The 23,744-nt window shown below is 41.9% G+C and overlaps 1 protein-coding gene across 2 annotated transcripts in view; it reads left to right on the top strand.

Annotated features, from left to right (window-relative positions):
* Positions 1 to 23,713, top strand: part of PRICKLE1 (prickle planar cell polarity protein 1) — a 92,349-nt gene extending 68,636 nt beyond the window's left edge. Inside the window, exons 1-8 of one of the 2 annotated variants that reach the window (XM_090042351.1) lie at positions 3,840 to 3,971; positions 13,450 to 13,639; positions 17,269 to 17,382; positions 18,169 to 18,306; positions 18,776 to 18,979; positions 19,627 to 19,813; positions 20,273 to 21,136; positions 22,750 to 23,713. In XM_090042351.1, the coding sequence (XP_089898477.1) occupies positions 13,508 to 13,639; positions 17,269 to 17,382; positions 18,169 to 18,306; positions 18,776 to 18,979; positions 19,627 to 19,813; positions 20,273 to 21,136; positions 22,750 to 23,609 (2,499 nt within the window). In that variant the 5' untranslated portion in view covers positions 3,840 to 3,971; positions 13,450 to 13,507 and the 3' untranslated portion in view covers positions 23,610 to 23,713. Of the gene's footprint in view, positions 1 to 3,839; positions 3,972 to 13,449; positions 13,640 to 17,268; positions 17,383 to 18,168; positions 18,307 to 18,775; positions 18,980 to 19,626; positions 19,814 to 20,272; positions 21,137 to 22,749 lie in introns of those variants that run through there. The other variant, XM_090042349.1, reaches the window with a different exon arrangement.
* Positions 23,714 to 23,744: the final 31 nt, after the last annotated feature.

The following is a 23,744-nucleotide window of genomic DNA, read 5'->3' as shown; positions in this document are numbered from 1 at the left end:
AAGAACTCCATTATCAATCTTGTAGACAAAGTCATAACAAGAGCCAGTGGATGGAAGCTAAAACTAAATAGCTTTAGTCTAGAATGGGGCATACATTTTAACAATGAGTGATTAATCACTGGAGCAACTTACCAAGTATTGTGGTGGATTTTCCACAGCTGGTAATTTTTAAGTCAAAGTCGCTTTTCTAAAGGATATGCTGTAGTTTAAATGGAAGCCCCCGTGGACTATGTTGTTGAACAGGTCAGATTAGATGCTCACAGTGGTCCCTCCTGGCCTTACCTAGAAGTGCCAACAGAATTGGCCTAAGATGGAAGGGAACACAGAATTATAGGCTCCAAACTGGGAGTCTAGTCTAGTAAACCAGTTTGCCTCCTAAAGCATAAATTTGTATGTAGAATTTACAGGATTGAGGCCAGATTCAAAACTCAGTGAAGTCACTGAAACTTTTTGCTAACTTTAGTGGACTATAGATTACCAGGTTTTGCTAATCTGGTGCTGGGGATTGTGTAACACTTGCACAATGAGTTCTGAATCTCATTTGGGGTATTATACTACAGAAACATATTCTGCACACAAACAATTCTGAGAGTCCTGTCCGAGGTAATAACATTAGGCAAACTCTCTAGGTTTCCAGTTTGTCAAGAAAAAAGGAATAGGCAAGATAACATGCATTTTTTTTAAATTCAACAACATAGATTTATGAGCAGAAATAAAAAATAAATATATTGTTCCTTATATTTCAGTTTTTGATTAATGATGAATGGTATTGGCAGATGTTCACTTGGCCACCAGATGGAGACTATTCAGTCCAACAAATAGAACAGAGACATTGAAATTGACAAAAGCTGCAATAATTTTACAAGGTCCAGACAAAATCCCTAGCTCACACCACACTAACATGCCAGGTTCTGACTCAAGTTTTAATTATTGTCTATTTTTAATAGTTAAAGAATCAGGATGATATAAAGCAATGATGTTGATGATGGGTTGATTTCAAGATCAGTTGATTTCTGTTGGGGGCAGGGTGTGGAGGAGGTATTAGCATAACCCTGGTTCCCCAGTTTCATAGCTTTTTGCATACTTACACATCCCTGCATAAAACCTTCTTTATTTTTAAGGCTTCCTGAGAGGTGCAAAACTCCATCCATACAGAACAAGTTTGGATGAAAGACAGAGCAGCAGAGGTAGAAGAATGAGAGAGCAGAACAGCTCCTATTCTGCCAGATTCAAGTGGTTACCACATAACATTTTAAATGCCAGCCCCACATACCTAATGTACTTGCAGTCTGATGTCTACAAATCAGATAACTAGAGATGGATCACTGTACCTGCAAGGCACCATGTTCTTCCTTTTGCATTTAGGGTAGTGTAAGATTTATATTGTGGACAAATCAAGTTAGTTTGTCCCTTAGAGTTCAGGTAGAACCTCTCCAAATGGAATTTTAAAAATTCATTGTGTCTGATAAATGAACTGCTGACTTATAATGGAGATCAAATATTATGAATTAGCTATTTTTTGTGAATGTGTCACATTTAAATCAGATCCCTGGTCCATTCTTCTGTCTCTGACACTTGATCCCTGCTTGACAAATATTCTGTTCTCAGAAGGGAAAAGTGGTTTCTCCCCTTTCTGCCTTGTTGCAATTAGTTTTTATTCCCTGATTGCATGTACTCACTTTAGAATTCATAATTACAAATGTTGACTTGTCATATTATCCAGCCAGTCAAATACAGCTTAGCTTAACTAACTTAATGCAAAAACTTGCAGCCTCTTTCTATCCAGAATGCTAGAGCAAGTAGATGTGCAATTTAGCCAGGTCTGGGTAGAAAGAAATTTCACCAATACATTTATTTTGAAATTATTAGCCATACACCATTTTCTTGATGATTTTAAGTAAATGTGTTATTTTTTTAGCCTTCCATGGGCTAGATAATGGTTGAATATAAGAAAAATGGATGCAGATGGCTAAACCCAGTTTTGCTTTTGGGGTGGACAGTTATATGGTCCACCTGACTGAAACAAAAGGCAGCTCTTGAGGGGCCCAGTTCTGGCTCATGCCTTTCCTTCTCTGAATAAGTTCGTCCTTGACAATAACAATGCCTTTCAGACAAGACTGACTCCTCTTAGCACCCTGTGGATAAAGTCTGTCTCATTCAAATTTAATTCTTGTAGGAAGCGTTAACTGTCTGCAAACTGCTTCATCACTATCTTACACACAATGGGCTGTAAAGTTGATAATGCTGTCAAAATGTAAGAGTACCCTACAAGTAACTGTGAAATATTTTACAACAGTTGACACTTCCATATACCCTGTACAACTGTTTTCAAGCTGTATATACAACTGGACAAGCTGCCAGCATTGGGTAATTAGCCAGTATGCTGGCCCTTTTAGTTCAAGAAACGTTTTTTGTGAGATTTTAGTGTTTACACATGAAATAAGAATTTACTGCTGAAGAATATGCATCACTGCCGAGGCCTAAGAAAAGGGAATGCATGCCTGATTAATTTTGTGACCTGCCAACACCAGGCATCTCAACAAAAATGCTACCTAGTTTCATTCAAAACAGGAGGCATTCACGCCTTTGACCCAGAGATAGTCCTAATAAATTATCTTTTGATAATGACTTCCCAAGGGAAGCAAAGAACAGTTAGGTATAGGAAAAAGGAAATATGACCTAGGTGTTCACGGTTAAATTCACAGTTCTGTAGAGGAAACTGCCTGGCAGCCTTTGAAGCCAAACAAACTGGCTTTTGGAGCTTTTTTTCATTTCAAAGCTGGGAGACAGACTACACCTTTTTAAAAATGCAGAGGAAGTAAAAGCGACAGCTATGGCCATGGTCCCTCCCTTTCTGAAAGTTTATTGTCAAAGATGGAATCAACCCTGGCTGCTAGCCAAGCATGTCTGAATTACAAATACTATTGTCTGACCAGTAGTAAGCCTACATGGACTTTACACTAGAGCCCTAAGCCTCTGGCATCTCTGCACTCCAGCAAATGCTAACATTATTTTTCCTTGTCTGTGTTCCCTGGCACCAGACAAAGCAAGTGCAAGCCACAGGTCAGAGTTTTACCACCAAGCTATTTATTTTACCCAGCTATTTACAGCAACATGTTTGTGTGTTTTTTTTCTCTTTTCTTTTTTTAACTCACAATAGAAGCCATTGTTCACTTGTGTGCAGAAACATATGTGCAACACAGAGCTCCCTTACTGTGTCCTGAAAGAGAAACTCTTCTCAGGTAACCTTTATATAAAATGGAATATGCCACCCTGCATTGTGGCTGGCAGCTCTTTGTCCAGCAACATTTTATAAACGCAGCCTTCAGGTGGCTCTTGCTACTCCTAGCGGGGCCGAGTACTACTTACCAACAAACCTTTTTCATGCAGGGCTTTTGCAAATGCTCTTTCAGAGGCACACCGCCGCTGCTGTCGTGTCTGGGTCTAGACGAGACGGATTTCTTGGCCGTGTCCCCCAAATACATGCAAATACTGAGTGATGCCCCAGCTCCTCTGTGCGCACTGGACACAGGGCTTTGCCACTTGCTGAAAACTGCCTAGGCCTGTATATGACATCCCTATTTTAGTGCAGAGACCTCTTTTTTGGGGGGGAGAGGAGGGTACTAAATGTGCGGTGCAAGTGGTTGGGTAATAGTAACTCAAGAAGCTGCCTGGACCCTTATGGTGGTGCAAGGGCGACACTCCCCTCTCCCCCCGGATTGAGTAGGGACCTTAGCCTGGCTGTTGCTTTCTCTGTCTCGGACCTAACAGAGCTCTCCCCATCATCAGGCCGGGCCTGCCTGGAGGTGGGTTGTTTAGCGAGCTGTTTGGGGATTCATATGTTAATAACCTTTGCCAGGGGCCGGGAACCGCCGTTCCAGTGCGAGCTGCCGGCTGCGGCGGCGGGAGAGGCCGGCGAGGTGCTCGGCGCCGGCAGCCCCGCACGGCCGCTTGCTGCGGGCCGGCCCCAGGTAGGCGCGGGCGCGGGGGTAATGCTGGCTTTCCCCGGGGGGCCCGCCGGGCGCTAGGCTGGGGTGGTTTGCCGGGGAGGCGGCGCAGGGGAGTAGGGCCGGGTCGCACCCTCCGCTGCCTTGTTTGAGTCTGTTTTGGCTTTGAGTAGCGCAGCCGCCCAGGTACTCCCCAGGCAGCCGGTCTTCCCAAAGCAGAGGGATCCCGCGGTCCGGGCAGCCCTTGCGCAAGTGGCTCCTGAGCCTGCGTCCGACCCGCTGCGCCAGCGCCGGGCTGAGAGCAGCGGCCCTCGCGAGGGGGGTTTGGGGAAGAGCTGAAGAGCCGGGGGGCTGGCGGCGGCGGCGGCGCTGGACGCCCGTTTCGCGCATTTGGATCTGGATCTTTTGGCACAGGCGCCCACATCTGGTGCGTGGCTCAGTGGCAGCAGTCAAGCCAGAGGGTTTTGGTGATCGGCTGGCAGTGGATTGCTAATAGTAATCGCTTCTCTCCCGGCCTGTTGTGGGCTAAGAGCAAGTACAAGTAGCGAGTTGGAGGGGTAGGAGGAAGTACAGTTGCAGGGGGGACCCGATTAAGTTATTGACATAACATTAACATTCTCACGTGTCGGGGTCCGGGTTGTAGCCTCTTGATCTACAGGCAAAAGGACACGTAACTCGTGGCATTCTCCTGTGCCTCTGGAAGGGTGAGTGTGCCTGAGAGTTTGCAAATCGACATTACTTTTGCAAATGTTTAGTTGGTCTAATAAAAGAGATCACCTCTGCCACGAGTTCTGATTCCTTTGGTAAGAATGTAGCCTAGGGGTGCTCCTTTCTCTAGAGACTGAATCATCATCGGAGTTGAAATGGCCATTCCCTGCTCTTCAGGCTTTGGTCCCTTGCTGCATTGTGAGTGGAGGGAGGTGTGATATGCATCTCCTGTTTCCTTCAGCCTTGTTAACAAGCAGTTTAACAAAAAAGGTTGTTAAACAATTTGCCCTGCAGGCCAGAGTTAAACAGCAGGGGATGGGCGAGGAAATGTTTGTCTAACAGGGCTGGCAAATCATGACCTCTATTGTCTGGTCAGAGGTGACCAATGAAGATATATTCAATGGGCTGGAAATCTTACTGTAAGGATTATTTTTCAGTAGATCCCACAACTGTATAATAGCTTTTTAGCCTTTGTATAGTACAATATTTTAATGTAACTGGATCTGGAATTAGGGACATGGACTCTCTTAGTTCAAAATTAGTTACCATAGAGGACAATAGATTTTAACTACAGTGTGTTTAACTTTATTAAATCAAGTTCAGCTTTTTAATCCAATTACATGATTAATTGTTAAGCCACTGGTGAAATTTCTTTTTGTAGAGTGTAAAGCTTTATTAGCAGATTAGTATTTGAGCAGAGCTGACACTTCAGAATCAGTCATGTAGATCTTAAAATACACTTGCTTTATTCTGTAGATGTCATGTAGCCCGTTTCTTCTTCCTCCCAAAACAAATATTTTTTTCAGCTGCTTTTTATATGTTGCTGGGTTCTTTGCAGGATATAACTATTTTAAAGCACATTAAAGAATGCCTATAACTGCAAAACCTTTTTATCCCTATGTTGTAGATTTAAAGTTCAAAATGGTGCATACACATGGGTGGGAAAAGTAGAAATTTCTAAACAGATACTAGCTAAAATAGCATTTGCAAATATGGATGCTTTCAGAAACTAAAAATAGTTACATGCCAAAGCTGAGCAATACCCCCTGTGTAGCTTGGCTTGTGTGTTGTTTGTATGTTGCTACCAACAAGCAGTTGATTTTGTGTCTATATATAGTGTCTACAGAAATGATTTTTTTCTTAAATGGTGATATCCTTTGAGCAATTGCAGTTCTGTTTGGGGTACCTGGAATTTAATCATTCAGTCCAACGCACCTACTAGTTTTTAAATAGTACTTTGAGAGTTGTGGGTTGCAGTGATTCTATTGCCTTTAATAATAGCCTAGCTTCAGGCATCAAGGACAACAAAAAGTCCTTTTTCAGATATGTGGGGAGCCGGAGGAAAAGCAAGGGCAATGTTGGACCCCTGCTAAACCAGATGGGTCAACTGGCAACTGATGTCCAGGAAAAAGCCAACCTATTAAATAGGTACTTTGCATCAGTCTTTCATCAGTCACACGGGATGCCCATGCCTGCTATGGGACAGGGAAATCTGGGTGAGGGGGATCCCCTACCCTCCATAAATGCTGTCCTCGTGAAGGAACACCTTGAGAAGCTGGATACCTTCAAGTCAGCCGGCCCTGATAATCTGCACCCCAGGGTACTCAAGGAGCTGGTGAGCGTCATAGCCCAGCCCCTGGCACGGATCTTTGAAAACTCCTGGCGCTCTGGTGTAGTGCCCGAAGACTGAAAGAAGGCCAATGTGGTGCCGATCTTCAAGAAAGGGAGGAGAGTGGATCCGGCTAACTACAGGCCCATTAGCCTGACTTCTATCCTGGGGAAGATCTTAGAAAAGTTTATTAAGGAGGCCATCCTTGAGGGACTGGCCCAGGCTAACATTCTAAGGGATAGCCAGCACGGGTTTGTTGTGGGTAGGTCTTGTTTGACCAATCTCATTTCCTTCTATGACCAGGTGACCTATCACCTGGACAAGGGAGAAGAGATTGATGTCATATATCTTAACTTCAAAAAAGCTTTTGATCTGGTATCCCATGATCACCTCTTGGCCAAACTGCCCAGTTGTGGCCTTGGCTCCACCACGATCCGCTGGCTGGGAAATTGGCTTCGTGGTCGGACCCAGAGGGTTGTAATTGATGAATTGATGTAATTGATGGCAGTCACTCATCCTGGTGCCCTGTGACCAGTGGGGTCCCTCAAGGCTCTGTCCTGGGACCCATACTGTTCAACATCTTCATTAACGATGTGGACATTGGAGTTAGGAGTGGACTGGCCAAGTTCGCCGATGACACCAAACTTTGGGGCAAAGCAGAAGACAGGCGGGTGATCCAGGCTAACCTGGACAAGCTCAGCAAATGGGCAGACGAGAACCTCATGGTGTTTAACACCGATAAATGCAAGGTTCTCCACCTTGGGAGGAAAAACCTGCAGCACCCTTATAGGCTCGGCAGTGCTACGTTGGTTAGCACTACAGAAGAAAAAGACTTGGGGGTCATCATTGACCACAAGATGAACATGAGCCTGCAATGCGATGCTGCGGCTAGTAAAGCGACCAAAATGCTGGTGTGCATCCATAGATGCTTCTCGAGCAAATCCCGGGACGTCATTCTCCCCTTGTACTCGGCCTGGGTGATGCCACAGCTGGAGTACTGCGTCCAGTTTTGGGCTCCACAATTCCAAAAGGATGTGGAGAAGCTTGAGAGAGTCCAGAGGAGAGCCACGCGCATGATCAGAGGTCAGGAAAACAGACCTTACGATGACAGGCTGAGAGCCACGGGACTCTTTAGCCTGGAAAAGCGCAGGCTCAGGGGTGATCTGATGGCCACCTATAAGTTTATCAGGGGTGACCATCAGGATCTGGGGGAACGTTTGTTCACCAGAGCGCCCCAAGGGATGACGAGGTCGAACGGTCACAAACTCCTGCAAGACCGTTTCAGGCTGGACATAAGGAAGAATTTCTTTACTGTCCGAGCCCCCAAGGTCTGGAACAGTCTGCCAGCGGAAGTGGTTCAAGCACCTACACTGAACACCTTCAAGAGTAAATTGGATGCTTATCTTGCTGGGATCCTATGACCCCAGCTGACTTCCTGCCCTTTGGGCAGGGGGTTGGACTCGATGATCTCCCGAGGTCCCTTCCAGCCCTTATGTCTATGAAATCTATGAAAATCTATGAAATAATCGTTATAAAATCTTTTGATTTTATTTTGTTCAGGAAATTACCATTTGAAGCCTCCCCACCCACCCCCAGCTTTTCCAGTTTCACCTTGCTTCCTACCCTATGGAAGGATTCCTGCATGTGTCCTTTAGATTTGCCGGGCCTGAAGAATGCTGCTTTGGTACGAGTTCTACAGTCCTGTTTTAAACAAATTCTAGTGCAAAGAAGTTAAATGGAGCTGGACTTCAAGTGGCTTAATTGCCCACCCCTGAAGTAGATTGTTATTTGGGCTGGAGGGGCCACATAGGGAGTTTTGGTGAGTTGTTGCAGGCCTGGCCAGCACCCCCTCCTGCCCACAACAGCTCACCAAAACTTTCAAAGTGGTAGATTACTGGAGGGTCCAGGGGCGCTGGATGGAGCAGGCGGGTGGGGTCTCCATGGAGACCAGTTCGGGACCTCTGCAGGCAAGGCACGCGTGGGGCCACAGCCAAGTGAAGAGCATAGTTTGGAATGGGATGGGCGAGTGGGGCCAGGAGTGCGGGGCTGGGCAGGACAGGGCTCCCATTCCTTCTGGCACCCCTGCTGGAGGGGGTGGGGTGGAAATGCTGGGGTGCCCCGGCAGTGGGGGCCAGGTCTGGTGGCAGTGACAACACAGGTGGTGGCAGCAGCAGCCAGGAGCTGAGGCTGCCAGGAAGCAGAATTTCATTATCAAGCTGCCCTAGCCCTGCTTCGTACCTGGAGGCAGTAGGACCAGCACATGAGCCATGGCCTGGGCTGTCTGCCACACCTGCTGCAAGAGGAGCTGAGGGACCGTGCTGGATAAGATTCACTGGTGGACTGGATCCAGCGCATGGGCTGTATTTTGTCCACCATGACCTACTTTCTTTTCTTGCAGTGGCAGGATGTTGGTAGTACCTTCATCATACTGCTGTTTTACCAGTTGCAAGATAAGGTGTGTATGGTTGTTTTTTTTTTAGGTATTATGCCTGGTAGTTGTGTGTGAAGGTTGTTCCCAAAATTTATTAAGAATAGGGATGGTTTAGAAAGGAATAATCCTGCCTTGGGCGGGAGAGTTGGACTAAATGACTAGATGATCTGCTGAGGTCCCTTCCAACCCTACCTATCTATGATTTTAGGGCTCTCTTCTTTTAGCCTCTCCAATTTATCACTGCCCCAGAGTCTTAACTTCCCTGTAGATGTAAATGGTACATTTACATATCCTTGGCACACTTGAAAATCATAAATTACCAAGGGCTGTAGTTTCTTGCAGCTCCATCACATCCACCAGGCCAAGCATGCCCTGCCTGTGGGCGTCCCAGGCCAGTCTCCGTGGAGATCCCATCTGCCCCCTCCATCCATCCCCTCTAGTGGTGGGTGCAGGGCAGACTGGTGACAAATGTTAGAAATTCTGTGCTGAAATATCAACAGTGTGCATAACATAATACTGGACTCTTACTCAGGGTATTGGAGCAATTAAACACAGTAGAATTCCACTTTATTCATAACAGCCTTGCTAAAAACTCCCTCCCTCCTGGAGGCAATTCGTTTCTTCTGAATAGGATTGTCTTGTCCACAAAGCGTGGGTAAAAACAGCCTAGAGCCACCACCAGGAACAGTTCCACTGGCTTGAACCTGATGAAAATAGTTGTACTTGAAATGTGAATTTTGTCTGTGGTTATCTGGCGTTCTCGCCCTCCTGGTTAATATTTTAAGATGATCTGCATGGATGGCCCAAAAGAAAAGGTATTGAGGTTTTCCATACCAATATGACATTTATCCTTCTAGAGGAATTAGTAGTGGGCACTAAGCAGATTTTGGCAATTGCCACAAACCACTATCTTTTACAGTTTTAGAAAACTGCTTATCAATTTCAGAACGTTGCCTACATGCCAGAATAGCTATGTACAGAGCCCCCAAGGATCTGGTTATTGTACAAGAGCCACCAATGTTGAGTTGCTCTTCTTCCCTGGTGCTGTATTATTGAAACAGTAGAATTGGTTTAAAACGTAGATATGCTTGTTGCTGAACTTCACCACTCCAGAGTAGGTGTGGGGAACTTTGCAGTACCACATTGTTTGGAGGGACGAAAAAAACAATGCTGAACAGCAGAAATACTTATAATGTTTCCTCTTATGGGGGCCAGTGTGTCTGTGAGTGTGTGCGTATGCATGCACACACTCTAGTTTATTTATGGGAACCAATGCCAAAGCACCCTAACCTTCCACGGGTAATGCAGAGGGACAAGGGCTGTCAACATCCCACCACTGAAAGTGGTGTTAAAATGTACCTGGAGAGCCAAGGAAGTTAAATTACAGTTTAGAATTTACTTTTCTGCGCTTCTGTCCAACACTAATTGCTTAATAAAACATTACCAAAGTTTGTGACTCCTTTTTCATGGGTCATAGCTGAATTCAGGTTAGAAAGACAAGACTTTGGCAAATACTTGAGGTATATAAGGTAGCAAAATGAGAAATTTCAGGTTACGTTTCACATAATTAGCATCTCTCTCTCTCTCCCCTCCTTTTTAAATCTATCTTGTTCCAAACAAGGGTATTCTAAAGCAGCACATTTGATGCCTGATTTGTCTTCCAAAGTAACTTGATCTTTTACAGAAGATATTAGTAAATATGATGCATGCATCCAGCAGCTCAGAATTATTTGGATGCATCCTGAATTCATGGAAGGGATCAAGATATTAAGCCTCGATGCTAGGATCATAGAACTATTATGACTGTGGTTAGTGCCTGCCTGAGCTCTGTTACCAGTGAGCTCCCAATGGGCTTTTACAATCCTGGGAATAAGAAAAAAGTCTTGAGTCTAAAATTGAGATTTTTTGCTCTGATGCTAGTGGGTGATTTTATTTCTCTTAAAAGCTGAGAAAACAAGTACCTTGGAATTGAATCGTGTTATCTTCTTAGTATCTGCTTTCAAACAATATTTTAGGGGACAAAAAGTATATGCTGAGATGCTTATCGGTGAATTTTAGATATCTAAATGGAGTTTAATGAGTTCTATCTAATGATCATACTTTTAAGTCACTTGTTCAATAGATGATTACCATGTGGTCCAGGAACAGTAATATAAGACGACAAACTGTGTAGACACTAAATTAATAAGCCTGACTGAAAGAGATCATGCCATTCCCAAAAGAATGGAAGAAAGCACAGTAGGATGACACCTTTGAGACTAACTGGTTCAAAGAGACATGGACATGAGCTTTCATAGGTGACAGGAACTAATATTTAAAAGATTTTTTTTTTAAACTTCAAACATAAATGACTTGCACCTGTGTTAAAATGATTTGTTTTAAAGGTCAAACTCTAAACAGTAGAAAAGGAAATGAGGTCATCTTTACTTTTGTTAACGGTGAAGTAAAGTCATATTTATTTATTGGTTGTTTGGGATATATTGGATTTCTGGCACACATGCTTACTTTGAAACAGTTAACACAAAAAGGCCAATATAGGGCTTTCTTTCACTTACCTTAAAAAAAACAAAACACTAATTTAATTTAGCTGTAATTTAACCATGTTTGCTAATTTTATCACTTCAACAACTGGAGTAAAATTTGAGGATCTGTCTTAAAATACCTGACATGATTTGTGAAAATAAGCACTTGTGGTGGTGGCTTGGCCAGAGAAATCTGCTCGTTTTACTTGAAATAATATTTTATGATGTTAGCAGTCTTTATTACAGTGTAACTATGCACTGTAATAATAGTCTGTTGGCATCTTTAATAAAAAAGTATTTTTCAAAGTTTATAACAGTTGTTTTAGCTAGCAGTGGGCTAAAATTAGTGTGTAAATCTTCAAGCCAGATGTGAACTTAATTCCCAAACAAAAATTTTAAAGTAAACTTTCAGTAATATAGTAGCAGTAAAGTAAGATAAGTAATTAATCTTTTTAGGCGTCTTGGAAAGAAATGGTGTGATATAAAGGTATATTTTAAGAAGGTGCCCATAACATGTAGAAAGGTGTGTATTGCTATTCTTTTAACTTGGAGGCCATTCACACAAACACACCTACAACACCTAGTTCTAAGGAATGGGTTTATGATGAGAAACGTCATGCTGCAACAACAACAGTTAATATCATGGATATGTTGGATGTTATACTTAAGGCTGTCCTTGTCTAACCTGATAATTTAGCTGTTTTTCCTCCAGTGATTTAGCACTGGTTTAATTCCACTGATATCTGCAATGGTGAGACAAATAATGTAATATTACTTAAACAAATATTTATACTGTTGTGTTGTTTAGACCTGCTCTGAGCAAGTGTGGCAAAATATTTTATGGCTGGTCTATACCCACTACTAGCATTAGTAGAGTTGGATCTATCCGTAGGTCACTTGTGAAAGAATACACACACGCACACTTGGAAAATATAGCACAAAGACTGAATATCGACATAATATACTTCCTTATTTTTATAAGTATAAATTAGTTTCTAATTTAACAACATCAGTATCAGTGCAAAAAATGAGCTTGATGCTGAGTACACAGAAAATCGAATTGAGGGCAAATCATTGACAAGCACACTGCATCTCGTCGACTTACAAAGGCCGTTCTTGTTTCTTATTTTTGATGTTTGTTACTGATGGGTATCTGAGCTCACACAAGTGTGTTGTTGAAAATAATAACAGTGTGTTTATTGCCTTGCTTCCAATTGCTGGGAATTCTTTGGCAGTAATTATCCAGAGTTTGTCCAGTGGTAGCTCAACAAATTTCAGTCTGGGTTGCAGTCTGAATCTTAGCCAGCTGCTTTTTTTCTCCTGTGACAATTGGGAAGTGTTTTCAGGTGGTTCCATAACAAATGCATTGCACACCCAATCATATAGACTCGCTGGGAGTGATTGCAAGGACTGGATAATTTTATCTTGTAGAGATGAGGAATTATCTTGAATTAATTCAGAAGCACTTCACTGTACCAGCTTACAACAAAGGCACCACTCTCCACTCAACAGAGACCCCACACAACTTTCTTTTTTCCTACCATGCTGAAGTGCCTGCACAGACACATATAAGCTGCACCACATCTTCACCGCAATTGTTTTGTGGAGTAATGTCAATATATAAATGTTGTGTAGAGTGAATAGTCTTACAAATTCTGGCTTGGAAATGTAATGATGTATGTTTTAAACCCCAAAAAAAGTATTATTTTTCATGGCACACTTCCATAGCTCTTGCAGAACATTAATGTGCCATGGTGCACTCCTTGGGCGTCACTGAGTTAGACTTCTGTTACTTGCTTCATTGTCTACAAACCAAGCTTGTACAGTTAAGTCTTTTTCTGGAAATTTTTATATTCTGGGTGAGCACTCTGTTCTGTGAGTGCTCCTCTCTCAAATTGCTAGTGACTGCATAAGGAACTTGCAGCATTCTTTTGTGTTTAATGTCTGCTCGGTGTATTGCAATTCTTTATTACTTAAGTATGTAACTATAAAGTAAACCAATAACTGTGTGCGCAAAATACGGAAGCATATATTTGCTGCTGCTAAACATGCTAGGTTGGAGGTTTTTTGGAGGGGGAGAGGCATTCAAACAGCTCACAGCATACAGTGCATAATTTATAGTGTGATAAATCCAAACCTCTTCATTTATCATAACATCACTTCCATATGTGGAGATAGTCAGCAGGCTTTTCCTGTTCAATTTTGTTAACATACTCTTCTAATCTTTTTTAGGACCATTGCTTCATGAACTGCAACTAGATAACTGCAACTCTTCTCTTTGCACTGCATTATGCCATTGGAGATGGACTCAAAAGTAAACAATCTTACTTTTGGGTGTCAACGAAGCTCAACATCTGATGATGATTCTGGCTGTGCCTTAGAAGAATATGCTTGGGTTCCACCAGGCCTTAGACCAGAACAGGTAGGAGGTGATATTTATGGCCATAATTTCATGTGTTATGGGCTGTCTGAAAATCTTGTGTAGTTTTATAATATTTATAGAACTTAAGAAAGCTTTTTTTCCTCCTTTGTTTTTTGCTTCTGGTGACCTATCTTAAGGGAAGCTAAGACTCTTTGGTTATAGGAAAGAGTGCCTACATTCTGTAAAAATGATTTGTAGTGAAGATTTATATATATATTCGGCTGCCCAAGGTCTAAAGAAACAGGGAACTCAACTCATTTCTTTGAATAAGGCAATTTTGTTAAATATTGCAAAGAAAGAAACCATTAAAATCTTGTAGCATTGTATTAATTGCAGAAACAGCTGATAATTTTTTGCTGAATAATAAGACATTTGCTACTGATGTACTGGATGTTAGCTACATTAATTAAAGTGTAGGTAACTAAATTATTGCTGTGACAGAAATGATTATATTAAAATATTTCAAGACTTGTTAAACAGCTGTACATTTACCACTTGTGCAAAGACATCACTCTAGTATTCCTTCTTGAGTTGAAGGTTTGGAGGGCAAGACTGTATTATATTTTAAAAGTACAATGGAAGGGAACAGTTCAATGATTCTGAAACAGAACTGACAGATGGCCACAGGAGGAATTTGCTACTTCAAACAAATATTTAAAAACCGGGTGATAAATAAAGTTCTGATGGTGTCATTTTAAAGCATGATACAAAAGTACCGGAGAAACATGGTTAGAGGATTCATGAAGCATTTGTTAAATGTTTACCTGAATCCAAAACAATCAGTAATTTAAGATGACCGTTCCTCCCCCCTACGTCATTAGATTTTATACATAGACAATTTAAAATTTTGTTACAATCTTCCATGTACACAATCTAATTATTGGAGGGTCATCTTAAATTTGTCCCCCAGCACTGCAGTGCGAAAGCTGTGGCAGGTCGGGGGGGAGAGCAGGAGGTAGCCATCTGATGGGGGGGAAGTGGGGTTTGACCCCTGCCTCTTGACCTCTGTTGCCTGTTGACTCCACCTCTTGGGCATCTCCCCTCAGCCTCAGGTCCCATGGATTTGAGTAAATATGCCTGTTGGAGGCCTATTAGGTCCCTTGTAGTTGGCATTAATTTACTCGGCAGTAATTCAGTGCTATATGCTGGTGTGGAACAATTGTTCAGCTGGCAGCTGATATAATCCATCTTCATGCAGGAGCAAAAGAACTACTTTTTGCTATTCAAAATGCGAGGTAGGGTGGGACCTGAGAGACTAACTGCTGAGAGAGATGAAGGTGGGTTAAAGCGTGAACTAAACTGACTATGGATTCTTGATCCATTACTTGGCCTCACTTTTAAAACTTTTATAATGGGTGAACTGTTTTGTTCATCCCTCTTGATCTCTTCAAATCACTTTTGCCTCCATCAGCATTGCCTACCCCTATCCTTTCCTTCCCCTTTGTCTATCTTTTGTATTTAAATTACTTTATTCCTTTCTAACTGATACCCTTCCTCTGTGCATATCCATTAGGGCTGTGTGAAGATTCAGGTGCTGATTCACTTCAGAAGAGATTCGGCGGCCGAATCTCCGAATCTGAAGCAAATCGGGAGACCAGTAAAAAGGTCTGAATCGATTTGAAGCTCTCCGAATCAATTCAGAAAATATTCAGAGAGCTTCGGAGATTCAGGCAGTCCCCGCTCGCTGCCGCAGGGAGCTGGACCTGGACTCTGTGCCACTAAGTAGGGGGTGGAGGGAGGGGGAAGGAGACCACGGGGGGACCCCTGCCCACTCTCCTAGCCATGTGAGTGGCTGCCCTGCCCAGCCCCAGCATCCTGGCTCTTTACCAAAAAACAAAAAAGCCCCAGCTCCTACCAGGGGGGCGGGGCACAGCAATTCCCTCTGCCCCCACACTGTCCCGTGCTGTGTGGGGCTCTGCCATGAGCTTCCATCCCCCGCCCACTCTCCCAGCCCCATCAGTGGCTGCTCTGCCCAGCCCCAGCTCCTGATTCTTAAAAAAAAAAAAAAAGCCCCAGCTGCTGCAGCCGTTGGGGCTTCTGGGGGCTCGTGGCAGGGCCCCACACACTGTGCAGAGCAGTGGAGTACAGTGGGGATTGCCCCCCCGCCCCCGGCCTGGCAGGGGTCAGGGAGTGCAGGGCTTTTGTTTTGTTTTGTTTTGTTTTTTTAAAGACCTGGGATGCTGGGGCTGGGCTGGGGGGCAACCATTGATGGAACTGGGAGAGCGGGCAGGGGATGGGGCCTGTTTGGTTCAGAGATTTGGCAGCAGCCAGATTTGGGCAAATCAATTGACAACAGCGATTCGAATCACCGAATCGAATCACTGTCCCCCGAATCGGCTGAATCCGAATCCAAAGTGAATACTAGCCGGTTCGTACAGGCCTAATATCCATTCGCAGCATCAGGAGCGGGATGTAGACCAATGCAAACTTATGCCTCTAAATGGTTAGCCTCTAAGGTGTCACCTTACCCTGCCTTCTCTCTACTTCTAAAATTTTTAAGAGAAATGTAGTAAATTTTCCTTGGGTTTCACAGACTTAAAAGTATTTTTCATACAGAATAAGATGTCAGTGGTTTTGATAACCATGTAATAAGCTGAGAGACAAATATAATGCTCAATCGCCTTTTAGGTTTTCCATTGGCTTCTGTTCCTGCAGTTTCTTGTAAACAGACTCAATGATGAGTTGAGTTAAAGTTTACTGTATTGAAATTGGACATTTTTAAGCACTTTTAATGCTTTATACTATGTTTTCCATTTAATTTTGATTACTGCTTGAAGAAAGTAACTGACTACTGATTCTCTTCTAAATATATCTAACACACCTTGTAAGCTGTTGACTTGAAATCTGGATGGCAAGCAACATTAATTGCCAATAGTCAGATCTTATTTACGGCCTCATGCCTTATGATGAACTGGAAACTGCACAGGAAATAAAACTGAAGCTGTTCCACACGCACCTTTTTTTGCCATTGGTCTTTGTCACAGCTTTCAGTGTTCCTGTCAGAAGTTTTCTACTGATAAAATGAAAGCTAGTTTGAAAGTACTTTTTAAAAGTGTGTGTGTGGCTCAAACGCACAAAAAACATGAATACATCAAGTAACTCTGTACCTGTTTGAAATTTGGCTAAGTCCAACCTCCTCCCATGAGTCTTAACAAAAGCCCACATAGAAGCAATGAAAACTGATATTTAGGATGAACCTGATTACAAAGCCACTTTTGTCTCATCATCATGCAGAATCCACAGAGCAAATTAAGCTAGCTGATTTCTGGACACCTTCATGAACTGCGTGGTAAACGGTAGAGAGACATTTGGAATTTTAAGTCTTGCTGACCAGCCCTGAAGTGGGTGGGAGTCGTGCATAATTTATGATACCCCTGTGACTGCAAATTGCATTCCAGAAAAGCAATTCAGCAGCTGGGTGCTAGTTATATTGGAGGCAATCCAGTTCTGCTGAGTTAGCTCATCTGGTCCTTCCGTTACCTAGAAGAAAGCAAATCCTATCATGGGCCTGATGTAACACATCCTGGTTCCTTTGTAAATCAGACTTAAGATAGGGCACCTGCTGAAAGACATTTACAGTGTTTGCTCATGTGGATCTCTGTTCTGAATTCCTAATACTTCCTTATCAGGTCCAGCTGTATTTTGCCTGTTTGCCAGAGGAGAAGGTCCCTTACATTAACAGCCCTGGAGAGAAATACAGAATTAAACAGCTTCTATATCAGCTGCCACCCCATGATAATGAGGTAAATATGGTATTTAACTCAGGGCATGCTTCTGTACTACCAACTGCTTGATTATCTTACTGGTAATTTGTTACTTAGCCAAAACCAGCACTGGCAATGTTATCTAACCTATAGAAGTCAGCACAGTGTGTACATACACTGCTGAATCTGTTCTTTTACTTGTCCATTTTGGGTCTTCTCAGACAAGAGCTGTCTAGCTGGACGTAGCCTTTTCTTGCTAAGAAAGTTGGTGTCAGTGCAATAAACTTAACAGAAGTTGGTTTTATAGTGTTTGCAACCACCCACCAATTACCAGGAACCTGCAAATTCCTGAGATTTTACTGTAGCACACAGAAAGGATGCTTTGTGACAAAGGTTTGAGGGCTTAGATATTCTGTGTCATTTGGGGTAGAAGTGGAAGTAACAAATAAACCCCTTGTAGAAAGAAGATCAGTGCTTAGGTGTGCATGCTGCAATATGTAGTGTGGCTAGCATCCTTTAAATCCATTAACAAATATAGTTTAACATAAATCACTATGCAGAACTCTAGACAGCAACAGTTTAATATGCCATTCAGCTATTTATAATTTAGCTAGTTAATCTTTAACGCAAAATGTATCTTCACAGTTATTTTCTACTGTAACATGTGAAAGACTTCCTACCATTTGCATTTTAAGAACAGTTAGGAAAAGCTTCTTGGTACATTTAATAGGGATATTGTTCTTAAATTTATATTTAGTAATTAACAGAATGTAAATGGGAAATAGCTTAGTATCTAAAATATGTACTGTATGTCTTCTGTTGAAGGTCAGATATTGTCAGTCTTTAAGTGAGGAAGAAAAGAAGGAACTGCTGATGTTTAGTGCTCAGCGTAAGAAGGAGGCACTGGGGAGAGGCACTATTAAACTACTCTCAAGAGCACTAATGCATGCAGTTTGTGAACAGGTAATTTTATTACCATAAGGAATCTAGCTGTATTAATACCACTGATCTTAAACATGCTTGATATTTAATACAGTCTGTCTTGATCTCTACTTGGTGGGCCTCAAAGAGAAATTATGGAATATTAATAAAATTCTATATGGGCAGAAAAAAGAAAATGACTTGTTCCAAAGTCAGAAGGTCTGTCATCTATATTGATGTGAATCAGCTGCATAAAACCACTGGTGTGAATATAACCAAACAATTTTCAGATGAAAGTTTTAAAACACCTAGCTAGTATGAATAGTAAAACTTAGTTTTTCAGGAAAACTATGTATTATTATAATCCAAGAGTATTTGGTCCCTTTTTGACAAAAAAAATGGAATAAATGTCAGTGTATGGGGTTTTAATACTACTGTGAAGAAGTACCCAATGGTGGTATTCCTGCAGTGGCAAGTGTTTAAAGGTTTTTTGGGTTTTTTATGTTTACAGTGTGGCACAAAAGTAAATGGAGGAGAAGTTGCTGTTTTTGCTTCAAGAGCTGGACCTGGAGTATGTTGGCATCCATCTTGTTTTGCATGCTCTACATGCAATGAGCTGCTCGTTGACCTAATCTACTTCTACCAAGATGGAAAAATTCACTGTGGTAGACATCATGCTGAACTTCTCAAGCCTCGTTGCTCAGCCTGTGATGAGGTAAATACACCTTATAATTAACCCCATATGTTCACAAAACCCACCATTAGCAGGATAACAACCTGCAATATTACTTACCCAGTTAAAATATTAGGATTTTTTTTAAATGGATACCCATAGGCTGCATGGGCTGAAATATGTAGATATCGACCACTACTCCAGCATCCCAATGTATCTTGTAAAATTGGCTATTCCAGAAGTGCCAGAACTGAATTTACGAAGAGCCTGCTTGCATATCTGAGATTTGCTTTAACTCTTTGGTTTTGATTCTAAAGAAAACTTGTACAAAATTACTCTAGGATTTTTTAACACAGACCATCTTACTCATTGTTCAAATTATTTTGATCTTTGTTTCATTTGATATAAAACAGATGTGTTTTAAATTGGTATGTATTACTTTAAAGCATTTAAATTATTTAAAATGTTATTTATTATTTTAAATTATTTATTTATGGTCATAAAGCTGACATGCTTTTGCTTTAGTTATACTAATGTTTTGTTCTTTCGTTAATACTGAACACTGAAATAGAATTGGTAAATGTATTAAATGGTAGTCTGTTACCTACACAGAATGGGTACTTTCCCTTTTTGATCCAAAGAACAGTGTGCTTGGATGCTTGCCTAAAAGTTTACTTTTATCCTGTAAGATCATCTTTGCGGATGAGTGCACAGAAGCTGAGGGTCGCCATTGGCACATGAAGCATTTTTGTTGTCTCGAGTGTGAAACTATCCTTGGAGGACAAAGATACATAATGAAGGATGGACGCCCATTCTGTTGTAGCTGTTTTGAATCTCTTTATGCAGAGTACTGTGAGACCTGTGGGGAACACATAGGTAAATATATCTTTCTTCAGTACTGTGAAAGCTGGTTAAGATTGGAGTCTCACAGGACTCAGAAAAAGTTCCAGTTTTAGACAGGTTTCTGACCTACAGGGAAGCTTCCTAGTCCCTCTGCTGCACTTACCATGGACATACACACAATAGATAATTACTTTGCATCATTCTTACAGGGTCGTTCTACTAACAGAACCCAGATTCCTTTCCGTGTCAGACAACTTCTGGTTTATACAGACACAGTTATACATGATTCCCCATAAAGAATGCCAAGACTGTAGAAATATTTCAGCTTGAGTAGGTTTCCAGCTTTTACAGTTCCATGTTAGATAGGTTTTACTATATTGTTAGAGGTAGCTGAACTGCATAAATATGCTAATTTCTTAGTCAAAATGCTGTGGTTATTTTAATGCATGACTATTTTAGTCATGACTTTAATAACTGTTTTGCCTCTACCAGGTGTTGACCATGCTCAGATGACTTATGATGGACAGCACTGGCACGCTACAGAGACCTGCTTTTCTTGTGCTCAGTGCAAAACCTCTCTACTGGGCTGTCCTTTCCTTCCCAAGCAAGGACAAATTTACTGTTCAAAAACCTGTAGTTTGGGAGAAGATGTTCATGCCTCTGATTCCTCTGACTCTGCCTTTCAATCTGCCCGATCAAGGGACTCTAGAAGAAGCGTTCGCATGGGAAAGAGCAGTCGGTCAGCTGACCAGTGTAGACAATCTCTTTTACTATCACCAGCACTGAATTACAAATTTCCTGGTCTTTCTAGCAATGCAGATGACACCCTTTCTCGCAAGCTGGATGACTTAAGCCTTTCAAGGCACGGGGCAAGTTTTGTTGATGAAGACTTCTGGAAAGGACGAGTAGAACAAGAAATGCCTGAAGATCCTGAAGAGTGGGCTGAGCATGAAGACTATATGACTCAACTACTTATAAAGTTTGGTGATAAAGGCCTCTTCCAGCAGCCCAGTGAAGTAGACATCAGATCAAGTGAACACTGGATTTCTAATAGCATGGCCAAAAGCAAGTCTGAACTGAAAAAAAATAATCAAAGTCTGGCAAGCAAAAAATATCAGTCAGACATGTACTGGACCCAGTCACAAGATGGCTTGGGTGATTCTGCCTATGGCAGCCATCCAGGCCCTGCCAGCAGCAGAAAAATTCAAGAGTTGGATATGGAACATGGGGCTTCAGGATACAATCATGATCAGACACAGTGGTACGAAGGCTCATTGGAATGTCTATCAGATCTGAAACAACAAGAACAAAGTGTTCGTGATTCAATGGATTCATTGGCTTTGTCTAATATAACAGGTAACTTCATAACGAAAAACTAAGTGCTTTGTTCTGCAGGTGAACCAGGAAAGGGATCAGTGGGTGTTAATGCCTCACTTGGTTATTTCTTTAAATTACTATACCTACTCAAATGCAAGCCAAGGTTCTGCCCCCATTTAAACATGAGAGGAGGGGAAAGCCCTGTGTCTTGGATTTGAGTACAAGGCAGGGGATGGCACGTGCAGGTTGGGCCCGGAGCTACAGCTGCTGCATGCCCCACCATTGCCTCTGTCCCCTGACTCTCTTCTCCTTCCTTCCCCTGCAGCCTCACACCCCTGCTGCAGCCCAGACCAGTTGTTGCCATTGCTGCTGCTGATACTGGACCAGGCTGGGATTGAGGGGGAAGGGTGTGGGAAGCAGAGGAAGCAAGTTGGGGGTGGGGCAAGGGGCAGGCTGCTTGATTCCCCCACTGCCTAGCCCTGCCACTGCTTTCCTTGCTGCACTGGGGGGCAGGGGGCACATTTAATACAACCCCCCAATAATTAGATTCTATACATGGAAAATTTATAACATTTATACATTTTTCCATGTATGGAAAATCTTACTGATTGGGGAGTTGTCTTAAATTCAATGTCATCTTGGATTCTGGTGAATGCAGTATTCCAAAGGCACCTGAAATAAAGTTTTTACAAATGCCAAATGTATCCCTGAGTCATATGCCTCCTGCCTCATGGAAGCTGATTGGAAAAAAGTGTATGTATGTACATGACACTAAGATTGGAGGGGTTTTGTTATTTCCTTATACTTGCAAGAGGAACCCCACACCCTAAACCATGTGGTAGTAGCAGCAATGTTATCAACTAGCTCAAGGCAGTTCCTTGTTATCTAATCCTACCAGTTCACGAGGAAAAAAAAAATTGCATCAATGTGCAACAAATCTGTGTGCTAAATATGAAAATGAAACCCTCTGGGTTATAGAACCTAAAAGCAATTTTGTAAAATTGGGATTTTTGCTTGTATGTGTAGTAAGAGATGAAAGTGAGTGACCTTTTAAAAAAAATGGTTCCTGTCCACACTGGCTACTTTATCTCCAGCTAAAATCCCCCCTCCTCCTCCTTACCCTCCCCCACCACTAGCATTTTAACAATATGCAGAAGACCAGCTTTGTATTTTCTAGTTTGCTTTGGAAGAATTATTGGGAATATGTAACGTGTCATTAGTCCTAAACTGAAAATGTTGTTGCATCTTTTGTAAAGGCATCCTTAAAGTCACTAAACCTTTAAATTCAAATGTTTAAAAATAGTTTTGCAGGCTAACTTAAAAAAAAATCTTATCCCATCCCTTTCAAATTGTTCCACACTGTTGACGTCCTTATGCTGACCCTTATGTTCTCCAGTAATATTAGTCAAGATCTAAACTTCTGATTTTTTTTTTTTAAAAAAACCCCAAACCATACATTTCAGGGCTTATTTATACATCAAATGAACAAAAGACAAGAATATTTTTCTTGGTGTAGTCAATCCTTTAAATCGCACATTCTATCATAAGCCCTGTTTACTCAATAAATCTTTATTCAAACTTGAAAAAAGAATTGTCAAGATGCCTCATTACAACTTCTATATAAAATATATTCTAACTGGCTTTTCCCCCAGGGGCTTCTGTGGATGAAGGCAAGCCACGGCCATCTTTGTATTCTTTGCAAACCTTCCAAGAGCTGGAAGCTGAGGAATGTGAGAAAATGAGTAATATGGGAACCCTGAATTCTTCAATGCTCCATAGGAGTGCAGAGTCTTTGAAAAGTTTAAGTTCAGAATTGTGTCAAGAGAAGATGATATTGCCAGAGGAAAAGCCAGTGCATATGCCTGTACTTAGAAGATCCAAATCCCAGTCTAGACCACAACAGGTAAAATTTTCAGATGACGTTATCGACAATGGAAACTATGAGAGTGTTGAAATTCGTCAGCCTCCAATGAGTGAGAGAACTCGTAGGCGTGTTTACCATTTTGAGGAACGTGGACACCGCCATCAGCGTCGTCGCAGGAGAAGTAGAAAGTCTCGTTCTGACAATGCACTTCACCTGGCTACAGAAAGAAGATGCTCACCAAAAGAGAGACTTCAGTTTTACTCTCCTCAGGATCATGACAAATTTATCCAAAATAAAAGCCCACATCAGATTCAGGCATATATTCAAAATGCAGAGCTGTACGGACAGTATACCCATGCTACTTCTGATTATGCGCTGCGAAACCAGGTGGTTGATAAATTTTTTGGACTATATGGTGATGAAGATGATTCCTGGTGTTCAACTTCATCATCATCTTCATCTGACTCTGAAGAGGAAGGATATTTTCTAGGACAACCAATACCACAGCCACGTTCATTAAGATATCCATACTATACGGATGATCTTTCTAGTCCAACTACTGCACTGTCCAGTTCTCAGTTTGGGCAAAGGACAACCAAATCAAAGAAGAAAAAGGGACATAAAGGCAAAAACTGCATAATTTCTTAATGTCCTATGTTTAACAGTTTAAGACCAATTTTGTAGTTACTTATCTGAACCATTTTTTTAAATTGTGCCTAAGCAAGTTGTTGAAGTTGTTAATGCTTTGCCAATGTAAATGATAACTACTGGTGTTTACAGTGT

This window comes from Crocodylus siamensis, chromosome 4 (assembly GCF_052110815.1).
Source record: "Crocodylus siamensis isolate JL-2025a chromosome 4, ASM5211081v1, whole genome shotgun sequence".
In the NCBI taxonomy this organism is placed as follows: domain Eukaryota; kingdom Metazoa; phylum Chordata; order Crocodylia; family Crocodylidae; genus Crocodylus; species Crocodylus siamensis.
The sequence above is the reverse complement of the archived record's forward strand: the minus strand, read 5'-3'. Positions and strand labels throughout refer to the sequence as shown.